The sequence below is a fragment of the Pristiophorus japonicus genome, unplaced genomic scaffold, assembly GCF_044704955.1.
Source record: "Pristiophorus japonicus isolate sPriJap1 unplaced genomic scaffold, sPriJap1.hap1 HAP1_SCAFFOLD_347, whole genome shotgun sequence".
Lineage (NCBI taxonomy): Eukaryota > Metazoa > Chordata > Chondrichthyes > Pristiophoridae > Pristiophorus > Pristiophorus japonicus.
The window spans coordinates 115,265-131,628 of NW_027253292.1; the positions used below are offsets into that span (position 1 = coordinate 115,265).

Below are 16,364 nucleotides of genomic sequence, written 5' to 3' on the forward strand. Positions count from 1 at the left end.
AAGAGTGGTGTGGGAGGAAGTGATGTGCCTATGATGATGTGGGAGGAAGGGGTTTCAATTCATGGGGCACTGGCACCAGGACTGGGGTAAGGGGGAGCTGTTCAACCGGGACGGGCTTCACTTCAACCAGGCTGGGACCAGCGTCCTACCGAATTGAATAACTAGGGCTGAAAATAGGGCTATAAACTCAAAAATGTGGGAGAGGGGTCAGGTGAGGGGCAAAGTAGAAATCTAATGAGAAAGGTGAATGCAATCGAGCAGTGCAGTGATTTGGGTAAAAATAAGCAGAGTGTGACAGGACGGGACAGAGAGTTTAATGGTATCAGCTACCGAGAATAAGGTCAAAGCAGGGAATAATGGCAATATAATTACATTAAAGGCTCTTTATCTCAATGCACGAGCATTCGTAATAAGATAGATTAACTATTGGCACAGAGATAAATGGTTTTGATCTAACAGCCATTATGTGGCTGCAAGGTGACCAAGGTTGGGAACTAACTGTTCCAGGGTACTTGACATTTTGAAAAGACAGGCAGAATAGTAAAGGAGGGGTGTGGCCCTGATAATAAAGGATGACATAAGGACAGAAGAGAGAAAGGATCTTGGCAATAATCGTGGTGGACTTTAATCTTCATACAGACTGGACAAATCAAATTGGCAAAGGTTGTCTGGAGGATGAGTTCCTGGAATGCATTCAGGACAGTTTCCTAGAACAATATGTTATGGAACCAACCAGGGAACAGGCTATTTTAGATGCAGTATTGTGTAATGAGACAGCGTTAATTAGCAATCTCATAGTGAAGGACCCTCTGGGGCAGAGTGATCACAGTACGATAGAATTTCACGTTACATTTGAAAGCGACTTGCCTAAGTCTGAAACTAGAGTTTTAAACTTAAATAAGGCCAATTACATAGGACTGAAGGCGAGTTGGCTAAGGTAGATGGGAAAAATAGATTAAAAGGTATGGCAATAGATAAGCAGTGGCTCGCATTTAAAGAAATAGTTCATAATTCTCAACAAATATACATTCCATTGAGAAACAAAAACTCCACAGGAAAAGTGATCCATCCATGGCTGACTAAAGAAGTTAAGGATAGCATTAGATTGAAAGAAAAAGCTTATAACATTGTGAAGAATAGTAAGCCTGAGGATTTGGGAGAGTTTCAGAAACCAGCAAAGAATGACCAAAAAATTGATTAAAAGGGTAATAATAGACTGAGAGAAAACTAGCAAGAAATATGAAAACAGATTTAAGAGCTTCTACAAGTATGTAAAAAGGAAGAGTAGCAAAAGTAAATGTTGGTCCCTTAGAGACTGAGACAAGAGAAATGATTATAGGGAATAAGGAAATGGCACAAACGCTAAACAAATATTTTGTATCTGTCTTCACAGTTGAAGATGCAAAAAGTTTACCTAAAATGGTGAGCAGTTTACTGGGCCTGAAATTCCCCGGGTCCATAAGGGGTGTGTACGGGGCGCATACAGGGTGTGCATGGGATGTGCACAGAGTGTGTACGTGTGTACGGAGTGTGTACGTGTGTACTGGGCGCGTATGGCGTTTGTACGGGGCGCGTACAGGGTGTGAATGGGGTGTGTACGGGTTATGTACGGGGTGCTTACGGGGCGTGTATGGCGTGTGTACGGGGCGGTTTTGGCGTGTGTACGGGGCAATTATGGAGTGTGTACGGGGCGCATACGGGGTGTGAATGGGGTGTGTATGAGGTGTGTACAGGTTATATACGGGGCGCGTATGGCGTGTGTACGGGGTCTGTACGGGGTGTGTACAGAGTGTGTTCGGTGAGTGTCCGGATCCCATATGACGTGTGTACAGGGTGCTTACTGCGTGCGTATGAGGTGCGTACTGAGTGCGTACGGGGCGCGTACGGAGCGTGTACGGGGTGCGTACAGGGTGTTTATGGACCCGGCAAGGCCCCGCAAAAGCCGGTTTTCGGCGTACAATGCGCATGCACCGATAACCGGCTTTTCCGAGCTGTCATCTTGGCCAAGGTTACAGTATTTGCCCATCCCCTTTCCGGCAAATGTCCTGAAAAATCCTGCGCCTGATAAAAACAGGTGCAGAGCCGACTGGTACCAGCGTAAGAGTGTTAAAACACATAAAACATCTAAAAATAACATTTTAACACACTTTGATGTTAAAAACCCTGCCCATTAAGGCAAGGTTATTTAAACCATAATTACAAAACTTAAAAAATCTGAAAATATATATATTTTTTCTAACACATTTATTAACTTTCATTTAAATTAATGTTAAATATGTGAGGTTTTTTTTCTATCTTTATTTGTGTTTTGGTGTTTGGAGGGGCGGTGTTTCTCATTCATAACATTGAGAATTCCTGTTGATGGAGTTCCCATTATTAGGAATGGGAATACTTTGCTTTGATTGGGTGTCCAGGCCCACGTGACTCCAGGTCCCGCTCGCCGTACGTTCAGACGTCACGCTCTCCGATGCTCAAAACCGCGATCGCTGGTGGGCACCCGAGCTAAAGGTAATACACGTCTTTTCCCTGCTGTGCCCGCGGGAAGCCCACAACCGGGATTTCAGGGCCAAGGTAATTCATATAAGTAGAGAAAAAGTACTGGAGCAACGAATGGGACTAAAAGCTGACCAGTCCCCTGGACCTCGCGGCCTACCACCTCAGGCTGCAGAGACAGTGGACGCATTGGTTGTGATCTTTCAAAATACTCCAGATTCTAGAACAGTCCCAGCGGATTGGAAGGCAGCAAATGTAACCCCACTATTCAAGAAAGGAGGGAGAGAGAAAACGGGGAACTACAGGCCAGTTATCCTGACATCAGTTGTCGGGAAAATGCTGGAATCCATCGTTAAGGAAGTGGTGTCAGAAAATCATAACCTGATTAGTCAGAGTCAACATGGTTTTATTAAAGGGAAATCGTGTTTGACAAATTTGTAACGAGCAGGGTAGATAAGGGGGAACTAGTGGATGTAGGATAATTGGATTTCTAAAAGGCATTCGATAAGGTGCCACATAAAAGGTTATTACACAAGGTAAGAGATCATGAGATTGGAGGTAATGTATTAGCTTGGATAGAGGATTGGTTAATGGACAGAAAACAGAGAGTAGGGATAAATGGGTCTTTTTTCAAGTGGGCAGGCTGTAAATAGTGGGATACCACAGGGATCAGTGCTGGGGCTTCAGCTATTTACAGTCTATATTAATGATGTAGATGAAGGGACTGAGTGTAATGTATCCAAGTTTGTTGATGATACAAAGCTCGGTGGGACAGTAAGCTGTGAGGAGAACACAACGCGTCTGCAAAGCGATCGAGATAGACTGAGTCAGTGGGCAGTGAGGTGGCAGATGGAGTATAATGTAGGAAATGTGAGGTTAGTCACTTTGGTAGAAAGAATAGAAAAACAGAATATTTTTTAAACGATGGGAAACGTTTAAATGTTGGTGTTCAGAGAGATGTGGGTGTCCTTGTGCAACAAACACAGAAAGGGAACATGCAGACACAGCAAGCAATAGGAAAGCACATGGCAGGTTGTGCTTTATTGCTGGGGGTTGGAGTATTAGAGTAAGGAAGTCTTGCTCCAATTGTACATCGTCATCACAGGCGGTCCCTCGAACGAGGATGACTTGCTTCCACACGAGTTTACAGGTGTTTCGATGAAGGAGCCAATGTTCCAGTCCTGAACTCCTGGGGTGGGAGATGCCTGTGGGTGGATTGTTTAACGTGGGGTGACCGTTGCACACCAGCCATCACACGGGCTTGACAGAGCGAGGTCTTGGTCCAGTGGCAAGGGTTAACCAGGACGACTGGAGACCTGCTCTGCTGCATGGGCCTAGTGCACACACACATCGCAGTGTGGGCTGGGCCCGTGCTGCCCCTGGGCCTTGGTGAGACCACACCTGGAGTACTGTGCACAGTTTTGGTCTCCTTATTTAAGGAAGGATACGCTTGCCTTTGAGGCGATGGAACGGAGGTTCATTAGATTGATGCCTGGGGTGAGAGGGCAGTCCTACGAGGAGAGATTGCGTAGACTGGGCCGATATTCTCTGGAGCTTAGAAGAATGAGAGTTGATTTCTTTGAAACAGACAAGATGATGAAGGGGATTGACAGGGTAGATGCAGGGTGGGTGTTTCCCCCGGGTCACAGTCTCAGGATAAGGGATCGGCCATTTAGGACTGAGATGAGGAGAAGCCTCTTCACTCAGAGGGTGGTGAATCTTTGGAATTCTCTGCCCCAGAGGGCTGTGGAGGCTCAGTCTCTGAATATATTCAAGGCTGACATCGAATGATTTTTGGAGTCGAGGGCGAAGAAGACACATGGAGATCGTGAGGTCGATGATCAGCAGTGATCGTATTTAATGGCAGAGCAGGCTCGAGGGGCCGAATGACTGACTGCTGCACCTATTTCGTATGTTCTTCTAACCCGAACCCCAGTGAGAGTCAGTGTGTGTGGGACTGTACCCCAGTGTGAGTCAGTGTGTGTGGGACTGTACCCCAGTGAGAGTCAGTGTGTGTGGGACCCGAACCCCAGTGAGAGTCAGTGTGTGTGGGACTGTACCCCAGTGAGAGACAGTGTGTGTGGGACTGTACCCCAGTGAGAGACAGTGTGTGTGGGACTGTACCCCAGTGAGAGTCAGTGTGTGTGGGACTGTACCCCAGTGAGAGTCAGTGTGTGTGGGACTGTACCCCAGTGAGAGTCAGTGTGTGTGGGACTGTACCCCATTGAGAGTCAGTGTGTGTGGGACTGTACCCCAGTGAGAGTCAGTGTGTGTGGGACTGTACCCCAGTGAGAGTCAGTGTGTGTGGGACTGTATCCCAGTGAGAGTCAGTGTGTGTGGGACTGTACCCCAGTGAGAGTCAGTGTGTGTGGGACGCGTACCCCAGTGAGAGTCAGTGTGTGTGGGACTGTACCCCAGTGAGAGTCAGTGTGTGTGAGACTGTACCCCAGTGAGAGTCAGTGTGTGTGGGACCCGTACCCCAGTGAGAGTCAGTGTGTGTGAGACTGTACCCCAGTGAGAGTCAGTGTGTGTGGGACTGTACCCCAGTGAGAGTCAGTGTGTGTGGGACCCGTTCCCCAGTGAGAGTCAGTGTGTGTGGGACTGTACCCCAGTGAGAGTCAGTGTGTGTGAGACTGTCCCATAGTGAGAGTCAGTGTGTGTGGGATTGTACCCCAGTGAGTCAGTGTGTGTGGGACCCGTACCCCAGTGAGAGTCAGTGTGTGTGGGACCCATACCCCAGTGAGAGTCAGTGTGTGTGAGACTGTCCCATAGTGAGAGTCAGTGTGTGTGGGACTGTACCCCAGTGAGAGTCAGTGTGTGTGGGACTGTACCCCAGTGAGAGTCAGTGTGTGTGAGACTGTCCCATAGTGATAGTCAGTGTGTGTGGGATTGTACCCCAGTGAGTCAGTGTGTGTGGGACTGTACCCCAGTGAGAGTCAGTGTGTGTGGGACCCGTACCCCAGTGAGTCAGTGTGTGTGGGACTGTACCCCAGTGAGAGTCAGTGTGTGTGGGAGCCGTACCCCAGTGAGAGTCAGTGTGTGCGGGAGTGAGTTACAGGCTGTAATCTAATCGAGGGGTTCGGGGGGGTTTATATATAGAATAACAGATACCCAGTAGCGAGTTACAGGCTGGAATCTAACCGAGGGTTTCAGGGGTTTATATATAGAATAACAGATATTAGGAGTGAGTTACAGGCTGGAATCTAATCGTGGGGTTCGGGGGGTTTATAAAAAGTATAACAGATACCCGGGAGTGAGTTACAGGCTGGAATCTAATCGAGGGGTTCGGGGGGGTTTATATATAGAATAACAGATACCCGGGAGTGAGTTACAGGCTGGAATCTAATCGAGGGATTCGGGGGGTTGAAATGGAGAATAACAGATACCCGGGAGTGAGTTCCAGGCTGGAATCTAATCGAGGGGATCGGGGGTTTTATATATAGAATAACAGATACCCGGGAGTGAGTTACAGGCTGGAATCTAATCGAGGGGTACGGAGGGTTTATATATAGTATAACAGATACCCGGGAGTGAGTTACAGGCTCGAATCAATCAAGGGGCTCCGGGGGTTTATATATAGAATAACAGATACCCGGGAGTGAGTTACAGGCTGGAATCTAATCGAGGGGTTCGGAGGGTTTATATATAGAATGACAGATACCCGGGAGTGAGTTACAGGCTGGAATCTAATCGAGGCGTTCGGGGGTTTTATATATAGAATAACAGATACCCAGTAGCGAGTTACAGGCTGGAATCTAACCGAGGGTTTCAGGGGTTTATATATAGAATAACAGATATTAGGAGTGAGTTACAGGCTGGAATCTAATCGTGGGGTTCGGGGGGTTTATAAAAAGTATAACAGATACCCGGGAGTGAGTTACAGGCTGGAATCTAATCGAGGGGTTCGGGGGGGTTTATATATAGAATAACAGATACCCGGGAGTGAGTTACAGGCTGGAATCTAATCGAGGGATTCGGGGGGTTGAAATGGAGAATAACAGATACCCGGGAGTGAGTTCCAGGCTGGAATCTAATCGAGGGGATCGGGGGTTTTATATATAGAATAACAGATACCCGGGAGTGAGTTACAGGCTGGAATCTAATCGAGGGGTACGGAGGGTTTATATATAGTATAACAGATACCCGGGAGTGAGTTACAGGCTCGAATCAATCAAGGGGCTCCGGGGGTTTATATATAGAATAACAGATACCCGGGAGTGAGTTACAGGCTGGAATCTAATCGAGGGGTTCGGAGGGTTTATATATAGAATGACAGATACCCGGGAGTGAGTTACAGGCTGGAATCTAATCGAGGCGTTCGGGGTGTTTATATATAGAATGACAGATACCCGGGAGTGAGTTACAGGCTGGAATCTAATCGAGGCATTCGGGGGGTTTATACATAGAATAACGGATACCCCGGGAGTGAGTTACACGCTGGAATCTAATCGAGGGCTTCAGGGATTTTATATATAGAATAACAGATACCCGGGAGTGAGTTACAGGCTGGAATCTAATCGAGGGGTTCGGGGGGTTTATATATAGAATAACAGATACCCGGGAGTGAATTACAGGCTGGAATCTAATCGAAGTGTTCAGCGGGGTTTATATATAGAATAACAGATACTCGGGAGTGAGTTACAGGCTGGAATCGAATCGAGGGGTTCGGGGGTTTATATATAGAATAACGGATACCCGGGAGTGAGTTACAGGCTGGAATCTAATCGAGGGGTTCAGGGGGTTTATTATATAGAATAACAGATACCCGGGAGTGAGTTACAGGCTGGAATCTAATCGAGGGGTTCCGGGGGTTTATATATAGAATGACAGATACCCGGGAGTGAGTTACAGGCTGGAATCTAATCGAGGGATTCGGGGGATTTATATACAGAATAACAGATACCTGGGGAGTGAGTTACACGCTGGAATCTAATCGAGGGGTTCAGGGGGTTTATATATAGAATAACAGATACCCCGGGAGTGAGTTATAGGCTGGAATCTAATCGAGGGGTTCGGGTGTTTTATATATAGAATAACAGATACCCGGGAGTGAGTTACAGGCTGGAATCTAATCGAGGGGTTCGGGGGTTTTATATATAGAATAACAGATACCCGGGAGTGAGTTACAGGCTGGAATCTAATCGAGGAGTTCGAGGGGTTTATATATAGAATAATTACCCGGAAGTGAGTTACACACTGGGATCTATTCGAGGGGTTCAGAGGGTTTATATATAAAATAACAGATACCCGGGAGTGAGTTACAGGCTGGAATCTAATCGAGAGTTTCGGGGCATTTATATATCGAATAATTACCCGGGAGTGAGTTACAGTCTGGAATCTAATCGAGGGGTTCGGGGGTTTTAGATATAGAATAACAGATACCCGGGAGCGAGTTACAGGCTGGGATCTAATCGAGGGGTTCGTTGAGGTTTATATCGAGAATAACAGATACCCGGGAGTGAGTTACAGGCTGGAATCTAATCTAGGGATTCGGGGGATTTATATACAGAATAACAGATACCCGGGGAGTGAGTTACACGCTGGAATCTAATCGAGGGGTTCAGGGGTTTTATATATAGAATAACAGATTCCCCGGGAGTGAGTTACAGGCTGGAATCTAATCGAGCTGTTCGGGTGTTTTATATATAGAATAACAGATACCCGGGAGTGAGTGACAGGCTGGAATCTAATCGAGGGGTTCGGGGTGTTTATATATAGAATAACAGATACCCGGGAATGAGTTACAGGCTGGGATCTAATCGAGGGGTTCGTGGGGGTTTATATATAGAATAACAGATACCCGGGAGTGAGTTACACGCTGGAATCTAATCGAGGGGTTCGCGGGGTTTATATATAGTATAACAGATACCAGGGAGTGAGTTACAAGCTGGAATCTAATCGAGGATTCGGGGGTTTATATATAGAATAACAGATACTCGGGAGTGAGTTACAGTCTGGAATCTAATTGAGGGGTTCGGGGGTTTTATATCTCAAATAACAGATACCCCGGGAGTGAGTTACAGGCTGGAATCTAATCGAGGGGTTCGGGGGGTTTATTTATAGAATAACAGATACCCGGGAGTGAGTGACAGACTGGAATCTAATCGAGGGGTTCGGGGGGTTTATATATAGAATAACAGATACCCGAGAGTGAGTTACAGGCAGGAATCTAATCGAGGGGTTCGGGGGGTTTAAATATATAATAATAGATATTGGGAGTGAGTTACAGGCTGGAATCTAATCGAGGGGTTCGGGAGGTCTATATATAGAATAACAGATACCCGGGGGTGAGTTACAGGCTGGAATCTAATCGAGGGGTTCGGGGGGTCTATATATGCAATAACAGATATTGGGAGTGAGTTACAGGCTGGAATCTAATCGAGGGGTCCGGGGGTTTATATATAGTATAACAGATACCCGGGAGTGAGTTACAGGTTGGGATCTAATCGAGGGGTTCGGGGGTTTATATATAGTATAACAGATACCCGGGATTGAGTTACAGGCTGGAATCTAATCGAGGGGTTCGGGGCGTTTATATATAGTATAACAGATACCCGGGAGTGAGTTACAGGCTGGAATCTAATCGAGGGGTTCGGGGGTTCTATATATACAATAACAGATATTGGGAGTGTGTTACAGGCTGGAATCTAATCGAGGGGTTCGGGGGGTTTATATATAGAATAATAGATACCCGGGAGTGAGTTACAGGCTGGAATCTAATCGAGCGGTTCGGGGGGTTTATATATAGAATACAGATACCCGGGAGTGAGTTACAGGCTGGAATCTAATCGAGGAGTTCGGGGGTTTATATAGAGAATAACAGATACCCGGGAGTGAGTTACAGGCTGGGATCTAATCGAGGGGTTCAGGTGGTTTATATATAGAATAACAGATACCCGGGGGTGAGTTACAGGCTGGAATCTAATCGAGGGGTTCGGGGGGTCTATATATGCAATAACAGATATTGGGAGTGAGTTACAGGCTGGAATCTAATCGAGGGGTCCGGGGGTTTATATATAGTATAACAGATACCCGGGAGTGAGTTACAGGTTGGGATCTAATCGAGGGGTTCGGGGGTTTATATATAGTATAACAGATACCCGGGATTGAGTTACAGGCTGGAATCTAATCGAGGGGTTCGGGGGGGTTTATATATAGAATAACAGATACCCCGGGAGTGAGTTACAGGCTGGAATCTAATCGAGGGGTTCGGGGCGTTTATATATAGTATAACAGATACCCGGGAGTGAGTTACAGGCTGGAATCTAATCGAGGGGTTCGGGGGGTCTATATATACAATAACAGATATTGGGAGTGTGTTACAGGCTGGAATCTAATCGAGGGGTTCGGGGGGTTTATATATAGAATAATAGATACCCGGGAGTGAGTTACAGGCTGGAATCTAATCGAGGAGTTCGGGGGTTTATATATAGTATAACAGATACCCGGGAGTGAGTTACAGGTTGGGATTTCATCGAGGGGTCCGGGGGTTTATATATAGTATAACAGATACCCGGGAGTGAGTTACAGGCTGGGATCTAATCGAGGGGCTCGGGGGTTTATATATAGTATAAAAGATACCCGGAGTTGAGTTACAGGCTGGGATTTAATCGAGGGGTTCGCGGGGGTTTATATATAGTATAACAAATATTGGGAGTGAGTTACAGGCTGGAATCTAATCAAGGGGTTCGGGGGGTTTATATATAGAATAACAGATACCCGGGAGTGAGTTACAGGCTGGAATCTAATCGAGGGGTTCGGGGGATTATATATAGAATAACAGATACCCGGGAGTGAGTTACAGGCTGGAATCTAATCGAGGGGTTCGGGAGGTTTATATATAGAATAACAGATACCCGGGAGTGAGTTGCAGGCTGGGATCTAATCGAGGGGTTCGGGGAGAATATATCTAGAATAATTACACGGGAGTGAGTTACAGGCTGGAATCTAATCGAGGGGTTCGGGGGGTTTATATATAGAATAACAGATACCCGGGAGTGAGTTACAGGCGGGAATCAATCGAGGGGCTCGGGGTGTTTATATATAGAATAACAGATACCCCGGGAGTGAGTTACAGGCTGGAATCTAATCGAGGGGTTCGCGGGGGTTTCTATATAGAATAACAGATACCCAGGAGTGAGTTACAGGCTGGAATCTAATCGAGGGGTTCGGGGGTTTTATATATAGAATAACAGATGCCCGGGAGTGAGTTACAGGCTGGAATCTAATCGAGGGATTCGGGGGTTTTATATATAGAATAACAGATGCCCGGGAGTGAGTTACAGGCTGGAATCTAATCGAGGGGTTCGGGTGTTTTATATATAGAATAACAGATACCCGGGAGTGAGTTACAGGCTGGAATCTTATCGAGGGGTTCGGGGGGTTTATATATAGAATAACAGATACCCGGCAGTGAGTTACAGGCGGAAATCAATCGAGGGGTTCGGGGGGGTTTATATATAGAATAACAGATACCCGGGAGTGAGTTACAGGCTGGGATCTAATCGAGGGGTTCGGGGGGTTTATATATCGAATAACAGATACCCGGGGAGTGAGTTACACGCTGGAATCTAATTGAGGGGTTCGGGGGTTTTATATCTCAAATAACAGATACCCCGGGAGTGAGTTACAGGCTGGAATCTAATCGAGGGGTTCGGGGGTTTTATATCTCAAATAACAGATACCCTGGGAGTGAGTTACAGGCTGGAATCTAATCGAGGGGTTCGGGGGGTTTATATATAGAATAACAGATACCCGGGAGTGAGTGACAGACTGGAATCTAATCGAGGGGTTCAGGGGGTTTATATATAGAATAACAGATACCCGAGAGTGAGTTACAGGCAGGAATCTAATCGAGGGGTTCGGGGGGTCTATATATGCAATAACAGATATTGGGAGTGAGTTACAGGCTGGAATCTAATCGAGGGGTCCGGGGGTTTATATATAGTATAACAGATATCCGGGAGTGAGTTACAGGTTGGGATCTAATCGAGGGGTTCGGGGGTTTATATATAGTATAACAGACACCCGGGAATGAGTTACAGGCTGGAATCGAATCGAGCGGTTCAGGAGGGTTTATATATAGAATAACAGATACCCGGGAGTGAGTTACAGGCTGGAATCTAAACGAGGGGTTCGGGGGGTTTATATGTCGTATAACAGATACCCGGGAGTGAGTTACAGGCTGGGATCTAATCGAGGGGTTCGCGGGGGTTTATATATAGTATAACAGATACCCGGCAGTGAGTTACAGGCTGGGATCTAATCGAGGGGTTCGGGGGGGTTTATATATAGAATAACAGATACCCCGGGAGTGAGTTACAGGCTGGAATCTAATCGAGGGGTTCGGGGCGTTTATATATAGTATAACAGATACCCGGGAGTGAGTTACAGGCTGGAATCTAATCGAGAGGTTCGGGGGGTTTATATATAGTATAACAGATATCCGGGAGTGAGTTACAGGTTGGGATCTAATCGAGGGGTTCGGGGGTTTATATATAGTATAACAGACACCCGGGAATGAGTTACAGGCTGGGATCTAATCGAGGGGTTCGCGGGGGTTTATATATAGTATAACAGATACCCGGCAGTGAGTTACAGGCTGGGATCTAATCGAGGGGTTCGGGGGGGTTTATATATAGAATAACAGATACCCCGGGAGTGAGTTACAGGCTGGAATCTAATCGAGGGGTTCGGGGCGTTTATATATAGTATAACAGATACCCGGGAGTGAGTTACAGGCTGGAATCTAATCGAGGGGTTCGGGGGGTTTATATATAGTATAACAGATACCCGGGAGTGAGTTACAGGCTGGAATCTAATCGAGGGGTTCGGGGGGGGATTATATATAGAATAACAGATACCCGGGAGTGAGTTACAGGCTGGAATCTAATCGAGGGGTTCGCGGGGGTTTATATATAGTATAACAGATACCCGGGAGTGAGTTACAGACTGGAATCTAATCGAGGGGTTCGAATGGGGTTTATATATCGTATAACAGATACCCGGGAGTGAGTTACAAGCTGGAATCTAATCGAGGGGTTCGGGGGGGTTTATATATAGAATAACAGATACCCGGGAGTGAGTTACAGACTGGAATCTAATCGAGGGGTTCGGGGGGGTTTATATATAGAATAACAGATACCCAGGAGTGAGTTACAGGCTAGGATCTAATCGAGGGGTTCGGGGGGGTTTATATATAGAATAACAGATACCCGGGAGTGAGTTACAGGCTGGAATCTAATCGAGTGGTTCGGGGGGTTTATATATAGAATAACAGATACCCGGGAGTGAGTTACAGTCTGGAATCTAATCGATAGGTTCGGGGGGTTTATATATAGAATAACAGATACCCGGGAGTGAGTTACAGGCTGGAATCTAATCGATAGGTTCGGGGGGGTTTATATATAGTATAACAGATACCCGGGAGTGAGTTACAGGCTGGAATCTAATCGAGGGGTTCGGGGGGTTTATATATAGAATAACAGATACCCGGGAGTGAGTTACAGGCTGGAATCTAATCGAGGGGTTCGGGTGTTTTATATATAGAATAACAGATACCCGGGAGTGAGTTACAGGCTGGAATCTTATCGAGGGGTTCGGGGGGTTTATATATAGAATAACAGATACCCGGCAGTGAGTTACAGGCGGAAATCAATCGAGGGGTTCGGGGGGGTTTATATATAGAATAACAGATACCCGGGAGTGAGTTACAGGCTGGGATCTAATCGAGGGGTTCGGGGGGTTTATATATCGAATAACAGATACCCGGGGAGTGAGTTACACGCTGGAATCTAATTGAGGGGTTCGGGGGTTTTATATCTCAAATAACAGATACCCCGGGAGTGAGTTACAGGCTGGAATCTAATCGAGGGGTTCGGGGGTTTTATATCTCAAATAACAGATACCCTGGGAGTGAGTTACAGGCTGGAATCTAATCGAGGGGTTCGGGGGGTTTATATATAGAATAACAGATACCCGGGAGTGAGTGACAGACTGGAATCTAATCGAGGGGTTCAGGGGGTTTATATATAGAATAACAGATACCCGAGAGTGAGTTACAGGCAGGAATCTAATCGAGGGGTTCGGGGGGTCTATATATGCAATAACAGATATTGGGAGTGAGTTACAGGCTGGAATCTAATCGAGGGGTCCGGGGGTTTATATATAGTATAACAGATATCCGGGAGTGAGTTACAGGTTGGGATCTAATCGAGGGGTTCGGGGGTTTATATATAGTATAACAGACACCCGGGAATGAGTTACAGGCTGGAATCGAATCGAGCGGTTCAGGAGGGTTTATATATAGAATAACAGATACCCGGGAGTGAGTTACAGGCTGGAATCTAAACGAGGGGTTCGGGGGGTTTATATGTCGTATAACAGATACCCGGGAGTGAGTTACAGGCTGGGATCTAATCGAGGGGTTCGCGGGGGTTTATATATAGTATAACAGATACCCGGCAGTGAGTTACAGGCTGGGATCTAATCGAGGGGTTCGGGGGGGTTTATATATAGAATAACAGATACCCCGGGAGTGAGTTACAGGCTGGAATCTAATCGAGGGGTTCGGGGCGTTTATATATAGTATAACAGATACCCGGGAGTGAGTTACAGGCTGGAATCTAATCGAGGGGTTCGGGGGGTTTATATATAGTATAACAGATACCCGGGAGTGAGTTACAGGCTGGAATCTAATCGAGGGGTTCGGGGGGGGATTATATATAGAATAACAGATACCCGGGAGTGAGTTACAGGCTGGAATCTAATCGAGGGGTTCGCGGGGGTTTATATATAGTATAACAGATACCCGGGAGTGAGTTACAGACTGGAATCTAATCGAGGGGTTCGAATGGGGTTTATATATCGTATAACAGATACCCGGGAGTGAGTTACAAGCTGGAATCTAATCGAGGGGTTCGGGGGGGTTTATATATAGAATAACAGATACCCGGGAGTGAGTTACAGGCTGGAATCTAATCGAGTGGTTCGGGGGGTTTATATATAGAATAACAGATACCCGGGAGTGAGTTACAGTCTGGAATCTAATCGATAGGTTCGGGGGGTTTATATATAGAATAACAGATACCCGGGAGTGAGTTACAGGCTGGAATCTAATCGATAGGTTCGGGGGGGTTTATATATAGTATAACAGATACCCGGGAGTGAGTTACAGGCTGGAATCTAATCGAGGGGTTCGGGGGGTTTATATATAGAATAACAGATACCCGGGAGTGAGTTACAGGCTGGAATCTAATCGAGGGGCTCGGGGGGTTTATATATAGTATAACAGATACCCGGGAGTGAGTTACAGGCTGGAATCTAATCGAGGGGTTCGCGGGGGTTTATATATAGTATAACAGATACCCGGGAGTGAGTTACAGACTGGAATCTAATCGAGGGGTTCGGGGGGGGGTTTATATATCATATAACAGATACCCGGGAGTGAGTTACAGGCTGGAATCTAATCGAGGGGTTCGGGGGGTTTATATATAGTATAACAGATACCCGGGAGTGAGTTACAGGCTGGAATCTAATCGAGGGGTTCGGGGGGGGGTTATATATAGAATAACAGATACCCGGGAGTGAGTTACAGGCTGGAATCGAATCGAGGGGTTCGGGGGGGGGTTTATATATAGTATAACAGATACCCGGGAGAGAGTTACAGGCTGGAATCTAATCGAGGGGTTCGGGGGGGGTTTATATATAGAATAACAGATACCCGGGAGTGAGTTACACGCTGGAATCTAATCGAGGGTTTCGCGGGGGTTTATATATAGTATAACAGATACCTGGGAGTGAGTTACAGGCTGGAATCTAATCGAGGGGTTCGGGGGGTTTATATATAGAATAACAGATACCCGGGAGTGAGTTACAGGCTGGGATCTAATCGAGGGTTCGGGGGTTTATATATAGTATAACAGATAGCCGGGAGTGAGTTACAGGCTGGGATCTAATCGAGGGGTTCGGGTGGGGTTTATATATAGTATAACAGATACCTGGGAGTGAGTTACAGGCTGGGATCTAATCGAGGGGTTCGGGGGGGGTTTATATATAGTATAACAGATACCCGGGAGTGAGTTACAGGCTGGGATCTAATCAAATCATCGAATATTGCAGCATGAAAAGATGTGATTTGGCCGCTGGTGCATGTGCCGTCTCTGAGGAAGGGACAATGATTGTTCCTCCCAGGCTCCTGTACTTGTGGGTCTCAGTCCAACAATTCTTTGCTGCTTGCTGCCTCTCTCCGGGTCACAGCTTGTTTCTGAGTTTACATGCTGTTGTAATATTTGGAATCAGCGCAGACCACTTCAAGTCAACAGACAGATGAAATATTGTTGTGTCGGAACATTAAGCCACAGTCGCTGATCTCGCTCCCGAGCGACTGGGCCATGCCAAACCTGGTCTTTTGGTGACAAATCCCCATCAGTCTCAGATTGAACATTAACAATTGACACAGCTTCAATTGCTGTTTGCGGGAAAGTGCGTTCCAAAGTGCTTCCCCTCTTTGTGTGTAAAATTGTGTCCTCATTTCACCCTGAAATGTCTGCCTCTATAATTTTTACACTATGCCCCACCCAGTTCCTCGACTCCCCAACCAGCAGCAATCATGTGTCTGTCTGCGCTCTCTCTTCCTCATAATATCCTGAAAACTACCATCCCATCGCTCCTTAACCTTCCAAATACTACAGAATACAACCCCAGTGTGTGTAATCTCTCCTTGTCACTGAACCCTTGGACTCCGGGTATCATCCTGGTAAACCCACACTGCACTCCCTCCCAGGCCAATATATCTTCCCTCAGGTGTGTTTCCCAGAACTGCTCACAGTGCTCCAGGTGTGTTTCCCAGAACTGCTCACAGTGCTCCAGGT

At 46.6% G+C, this 16,364-nt stretch overlaps 1 protein-coding gene across 1 annotated transcript in view; it reads left to right on the forward strand.

Moving 5' to 3' along the window:
* Positions 1–1,329: 1,329 nt before the first annotated feature.
* LOC139250087 (protocadherin-16-like) overlaps positions 1,330–16,364 on the forward strand; it is a 520,410-nt gene continuing 505,375 nt past the window's right edge. Inside the window, exons 1-2 of the mRNA XM_070872662.1 lie at positions 1,330–1,422; positions 2,431–2,571. Of these exons, the coding sequence (XP_070728763.1) occupies positions 1,330–1,422; positions 2,431–2,571 (234 nt within the window). The remainder of the gene's footprint in view (positions 1,423–2,430; positions 2,572–16,364) is intronic.